Here is a 6791-nt window from a genome sequence, read left to right as displayed (position 1 = left end):
GTTGATTGGAGAAAGGTTTATAATCGGGGGGGGGGGGCGGGCTATCAGATGTAGCTTGTTTTAAAAAAAGTGTAAACAGGAATTCTGCAGATGCTGGAAATTCAAGCAACACACATCAAAGTTGCTGGTGAACGCAGTAGGCCAGGCAGCATCTCTAGGAAGAGGTGCAGTCGACGTTTCAGGCCGAGACCCTTCATCAGGACTAACTGAAGGTGATGTGTGTTGTTTAAAAAAGTGTGGTGGGCGAGTGGAACGCACTGTCCGGAGTAGTGGTAGAAGCAGATAAATTAGAGACAATTAAAAGACTCTTAATTGCACAGGGATGACAGGAAAATGGAGGGCTATGTGGGAGGGAAGAGTTAGATCGATCTTAGAGTAGGTTAAAGGGCTGACACAACATTATGGGCCAAAGGACCTGCATTGGGCTGTAATATTCTCTGTTCCTTAGAGCACACCCTGTTTTCGGACATTCCTACTTTAGTGAGCAGAGATAGATTTCACCATTCACCCAAGGACAGATGACCTCGAACAACGCCCTCCCCACTTTTCAAATATCATATATAGTTCATAGTAAATTTATTATCGAAGTTCACGTATATCACTATATACAACCCCGAAATTGGTTTTCTTGCGGCCATACTCAATAAATCCAATAACCACAACAGAACCAATGAAAGACTGAATCACTGGCTCTCCCTCTCTATCGCCTCCCTCCATACGTTCTTCACACTCAATATTTTACCCGTTTGACCCTTTCCCAGTGCCGCCCTTGGATGATACTTGGCTGAAGCCGCTGTGCAAATTTACCTTACTGAGTATCAGGGACTGGGCCAATTACCACTGGCCAAGGAGCGAGTTTTCTACTCCTGAATGAGACCAAATTATCTCAACTCCACACAAGTCTAAAAAAAACAAGACTACAGCCATCTTTGAATTGTGATTTTCTTTTAATTACACTGTACATTTCACTTTTTTAACCCCCTCCCCCGAATCAAATCAAAACCAGTTAGGTTCGTCTTTACATCCAGTGATAAAGTCTATTGGTTTCACTAACACGTAAAAAACTTCAGGTAGTGTGACCGTGAGCCGGGCCCCTGAATTGCTCAGAACTGGAGTAACTGGGTGGTGATAAAAAAATATCCACAAGTGGTAAAAGGTAGTGGAACAAAATAATCCTTTTTGCATATCTACCTTGAAAGGCTCTCCATTCGCAATGACTGAAATGTTAAGATTCCAAGAACTTTATTTAAATAAAAATGTTCAGGATGGGAAAAGACCCTGAATCCATAGGCAAGGATGTCTGACAGGAGGAGCTTTTCACAGGCGTTTACAAACTCCAGCAATCGTGCCGAAGGTTTCAGCAACTTCCGGTTTTTACCTGAGAGTCCCTTATGGATGCAGATATTTTTATATACATACACACAAACACAATTCCTGAAGATTTAATGATCAGAAATAACTCCAGAATGTTGTCCAGTGTGGGGAGGTGCGGAGTGAGAGCCTTTCTTACCCCCTCCCCCCACCACCCCCCAACCCACATTCAGCAACGCAGACGCCGGTCGGGAGTCACACCAGTAACCAATACAATTAATACCAATATCAAACAGCGTGAAATTTCATTTCGATTTTGCATCTTGTTCGCTCCTCACCCTTCACCTCTCCTCCACGTCATATAAAAAAATCCTTGAAATCTGGCGTTGGGAGCGGAGAGCCGAAAATTTACTAGAGGTTCACAGAAACAGAGACGGTGCCGGGTTTCCCCAGTGGAACCACCCTCCTTCCCTCCCTCCCTCCCCCTCAGGCCCAAGGAGTGGCACCACTCGATCAGATACCCTCCCTGGAGAGGTACTAACAGCGTTTCCTTCCCTGGGTCATAATTCATGAACCCAAAACCAAGGAAACGCATTTAACCCCAGAGCTAGGTTGGAACGGAGAGAATCTCCAGAATATTTCGGTTGCAGTTTCTGCGCACCGCGCCCACTCACTGGGAATATCCTAACGGTTCTCAAAAAAAGACTGAAATCAGTCTGGGACCGTTTAAAATGTACAACCATGGTTTGACTTTTAAAAGTGTAAAAGTAATAAAGGTGCCAAGAGTTGGGTGGTCCGGGAGCAGAGCTTGAAGTCTCTTTAGGCGCTGAGACTTGTACGTAGTCGGGGCTCCGGTGGCCTCCACAATAAGAGTTGCTCCAATAACCCGTTTAGTCCAAGTCCCTTCACCGACGGGTGACGGTGGATTACAAATTCAATGTTAGTCGCTATCAGTCTCTTCCCCCTGCATGTGAAGAAGGGAGGTCGCTGAAACAGTCTGGCTCTCGTCATGACTCGGGCTTGCTGTTGGGAGCACCGGCCTCACTCGCCGCTCTCTTACCCTCTTCGGCCTCGGCTTTGCCCTCTCGCTCCCTCTCCTTGCCTTTGTTCTCCCTGCCCCGGTCGTAGTCTCTGTCTTTAACTCGTTCTCTTTCTCTGCTTCTATCTCTCTCTCTGCCTTTGTCCCGTTCCCTCCTACGGTAGCGATCCCGATCTCTGTCTTGGTCCCGGTTCTTGCTTCGATCACGATCGCGGTTCCTGTCCCACTCTCTGTCGCGATTCCAGGACCGCTCTCTGTCGCGATCGCGGTCCCACGGCCGCCCATAATCTCGATCTCGGTCTCTCCGCCTATCGTCCGCTCCCCTGCGAAACCGATCGGCCGGGTAGCGGTTATCAGATCGGTCTGACCCGTACCGGTCATGCGGGCCACCTTCTTGCCTGTCCCGCTGTCTTCCCGGGTGAACCCTGGATCGCTCTCGGTCTCGCGTTTCGGGTTGCATCCCCCCTAACCTCTGGCCTTCGGCTTCCGTGTTTTGAGCGGGCATTTCTTGGGGGGATTGGGAATGGTTCCCCATGGGATGGGACAGATGGTTCCCGTACCCCGGGCGGGATTGACTTTGGAAGCGGTACCTGGGGGCGGGGGCTCTGGGGAAGAAGTTCGTGGGCTTCGGCTGCTGGAACGGGGTTAGCGGCTCCCGGTTGAAGTCGGGGTCGAACGGTTGACCGCTGTTAGGCTGCTGGAAGTTCGGGAAAGGTCCCATCGCCTGTTGCATGTTGTTAGTGGGGAAGTTCTGCGGGTTTCCAAAATTGGGGGAGCCGCAAGGAGGCGAGGGGAAGCTGTGGTCGCCGGCATAGGATACCACGAGGGGCGGGTGTGCGGGGGTCGGGAGGAGAGTTTTGTGTATGGGTTGAACACCCTGGGCTTGGTCCATGAGCAGCGGAGGTTGAGGAGGGCATCCGAGTGGCGGCATCGCTTCCTGGCAGACGGGGGGTTGCAGCACTTCGGCGGGGGCCGGGACCCCTCCTTCGGCATGGGAGGTTGAAGTAGCAGCAGCTTCTGGGACCAAAGTAGTTGTGTCGGTGGGTGTCGCTTCCTGGACTCCAGGACTGCTGTACGAGGCCGGGCCGTGCGGGATGGAGGCACCTTCTTCGGGAGCCTGGTTTCGGGCGGCCGGCTGCGACTGGTTCGGGGTCACCCTCCTCACGGCTGCCTGGCGCGGGTCCCGGCGCTGGTCAATTACTTGCGACAGGCCAGAGGAAGCAGCAGGTTCGGGGCCAGCCGCCTGCCCTGCGGCCCCGTCCGTCACCTCGAACATATCGGGCTTGTAGGAGGCCGATTTGGGTGGCGGAGACATCAAGGCATCCGAGACGGAGAAGCAAGCCATAGAGACGCCGACCGCCGCTCGCTGCTGCCTCAGAGCCTCCTCCTGCGCTTCGACTTGACGCGTTTGCTCTTCGATTTGCTTGTTGAGTGTGTCCAACATCTTTTGCTGTTCCTGGAGGGACGAGGTGACTGAGAGCGAGGGCAGGTAGAGGTCGGACGGTCCGCTGCTTTTTGTGTCCATGACGACCGGTACCATCGCTTCCTCCAGGATGGTTTCATCAGCCGGGTCATAAGCGTCCTCCAAGTCGTATACCTTCTCCGCCTCTGGCTTATACTCTTCCTCTGGGTCGTACGGACGGTTGTCATCGTCCTCGACCTCGGGATCGATCTTTTCCTCTCTCAGCTGCCCAAACTGCTGGACGATGGGGTCCATGAGAGGGGCAGAGGAGCCCGCTTCTGCCTCCGGCGTGGAGCCAGAGGAGTCGGGAGAGTCCTTGGCTTTGTCAAAAGCCTTCTTACCGCCGAACAGTGTCTGCAGGATGTGTTGGAGAGGGTTAGCCACTGTGGTACCGCCAGGCGCGGCTGGTGCGCTGGGACCAGCCGCTGGCTGAGCCGGGGCAGTAGTGCTCATGGTGCCCTTGGGCGGTGGTGGGACTGAATCCCCGGGAATCTCGGCAGGTGGAGAGGCCGAGGGAGGGGTAGAGGTGACCGGCTCTACTTGGGCTTTGGCTGGCTTGCTCTCCCTGGACACAGGAGTGTAATGATGCACCTCCATCTCCTCGGCGGCGGCCAGCCGCACCCTCTTCTCCTCCGAGACGCCAGACTCTCCCTTCTCAGGCTCGGGCACGTTGACCGGCTCAGGCTCCTGCTGCCGCCGCTTGCCTTTCTGCCGAATGACGAGACCCAGGATGAGATTGGGGCGGTTCTTCTCCAAACCTGCAGAGTGCAAGAGAAATAACATGGTCAACATTAAATGTAGTTAACACATTGGACAAACTTAGATCGTTCTTCCTAAAGTATGAGTGGCCGAGGGGAGCCCGACAGACTTCTGGTTTTTTTTAAAATTATGAGAGGCATAGGTAGGGTGGATAGTCAGAATCTTTTCCCCAATGATAGAAACACCAAAAAAAAGGAAAGGTTTTTAAAGTTAAAGGCGACGAGATGGAAAGTTTTTTTTATTAAACGCAGAGAATGTTAGGTATGTGGAATGGGTTACCGGGGTAGTAGCAGAAGCAGGCCGTTCGGTGGAGTTTAAAGGAGCTTTTAAACAGACACATGAATATGAAAATGGAAGTATACAGATAATGGGGGAGGGCATTTAGTATAAATTGGCATCAAGGTTGGCATGACATTGTGGGCCGAATGGCACGGCCAGTACGATACTGTTCTGTTCACAGTGGGTAAAATCCCAGCCCTCTCTGCCAACCCAGTGACTGGGGACCTCTCGTCTCCCACAGATCGACAGATAGAAACAGAATCGAAAAAGCCATTCAAGTATTTTAATGGATCTCCGTTAACACAGGGACCAAGTAACAGACGCGCAGGATGTAGCATTTGCACGGAAAGTGGGGGAACCTCAGTGGCCGGCCAGCATTGTCCCAGCACAGATCTCAAATCGGTAATATAAAGGTGGTTTACACCAGGCGATATAGATCTACTTCTTGAAGTAAAGCTAATTCCTCTTATAAAAGTATAATGTTCCGATTGACGTCTCCTGCTAACCAATGGGAATTTTCACGGGAAAAGTGAGAATAAAGTTTACGGTCGATATACTATATCTTATAAATGCAAGCTTTAAGTAATCGCAAGTATGCAGGGGTCCCAAATTTCACCTTCGCAAGATGCTCCACAATGCACCTTGCGCGTCACACACCATTGTTGGGGGAACTGATGATCTCAGTTTATTCCTCTTCATAGATGCTGCCTGACCCGCCGAGTTCCCCCAGCATATGCCTGCGTATTGCTCAAGACTTCCAGCTTTTGCAGAATCTCGCCTCTACATTGCATCTTGCAGCGAGCTATCCGGGATGGCTGATACTTACAGAAGGGACGGGACGGGGGTAGGACAGCGAGAAGAGAGACGGGTGGAGGGAATCGCTAGTAGAGGGAATGCGGACTGCGTAGGGGAGGATTCAAGTTTCCCAGCGAAACTCTGCAATGGGGGTGATCACTTAGAACTTCAAGAAAGTCACAGAAACGTATTCGACGTTAAACCCTAGATCGTTCCACACTTGTCCGCAGCTATGGAAACTACTTAAGTTAACGGTTCAAATGTCAAGTTGATTTTTTTTTTAAATCAACTATTTTAAGTTAAACTTCTGTAAGATTGGCTTGAACACTGAAGTAGCGATACATCGGAAGATTACTAGCGTAAACATTCGCTGCAAATGTGGAAGACATCTTAAAGCCGAGCTTGCATCTTCTATTGGGTGACCCCAGTTTGCAAGTTGGAACTCCGAATTATGAAGGGGAAAGAGCTCCGTAGGCTGACGATTCTTACCTCAAAACGATGCAGTGGGCTTTAAAAAAAACACGAAATTAATCCCTTCCCATCCATTACTGGACCCCAGTGGTTCTTGGGGAGTTCCAAGGGAAAAATAAAATCAGTCGGAGGAGAAAGTAAATCACCATCCAGAAATAAAATAAATTTAAGAAATTTAACAAGGTTTGGATCGATTATGCAAAGAACTGGGGTTTCCTTTGGAGGAGGTAGTCACAAGAGTTGACTACTAATAATGAGGCCGGATTCTTCACAGGCAAGAGAAAATCTGTAGATGCTGGAAATCCAACCAACACACACAAAATGCTGGAGGAACTCAGCAGGCAGCATCTATGGAAAAGAGTAAACAGTCAACTTTTCAGGCCGAGACCCTACATCAGTTCCTCCAGGATTTTATGTGTATTGCTCCGATTTCTTCACTGCGGGGCTTCCCTCACGCAAGCCCGCCAAAGCAAAGGAGACAGAAGACCACAAAGGCTGGTATCTGGAGCAACAAACAACCCGTTGGAAGAACTCAGCGGGTCGAGCAGCATATGTAGATGGGGAGGGTGGTGGCAGAGGTGAGGAATTAATGAGGTCCTGTTGCAGGGTTTCTAGCTGAAAAGGCAATTCCTACAGCCATCGTTCATCTTGCTGGACCTAACGTTTAGTTCTTCC

At 50.6% G+C, this 6791-nt stretch overlaps 1 protein-coding gene across 2 annotated transcripts in view; it reads right to left on the bottom strand.

The window, feature by feature from the left end:
• Nucleotides 1-946: 946 nt before the first annotated feature.
• The window catches only part of LOC134342647 (death-inducer obliterator 1-like), a 106385-nt gene continuing 100540 nt past the window's right edge, over nucleotides 947-6791 (bottom strand). For both annotated transcript variants that reach the window (XM_063041021.1, XM_063041022.1), the window contains one exon: nucleotides 947-4570. In XM_063041021.1, coding sequence (XP_062897091.1) covers nucleotides 2319-4570 — 2252 coding nt within the window. In that variant the 3' untranslated portion in view covers nucleotides 947-2318. The remainder of the gene's footprint in view (nucleotides 4571-6791) is intronic.

The sequence above is a fragment of the Mobula hypostoma genome, chromosome 2 (assembly GCF_963921235.1).
Source record: "Mobula hypostoma chromosome 2, sMobHyp1.1, whole genome shotgun sequence".
Lineage (NCBI taxonomy): Eukaryota > Metazoa > Chordata > Chondrichthyes > Myliobatiformes > Myliobatidae > Mobula > Mobula hypostoma.
Note: the sequence above shows the minus strand (reverse complement) of the source record. Positions and strands in the feature narration are given on the sequence as shown.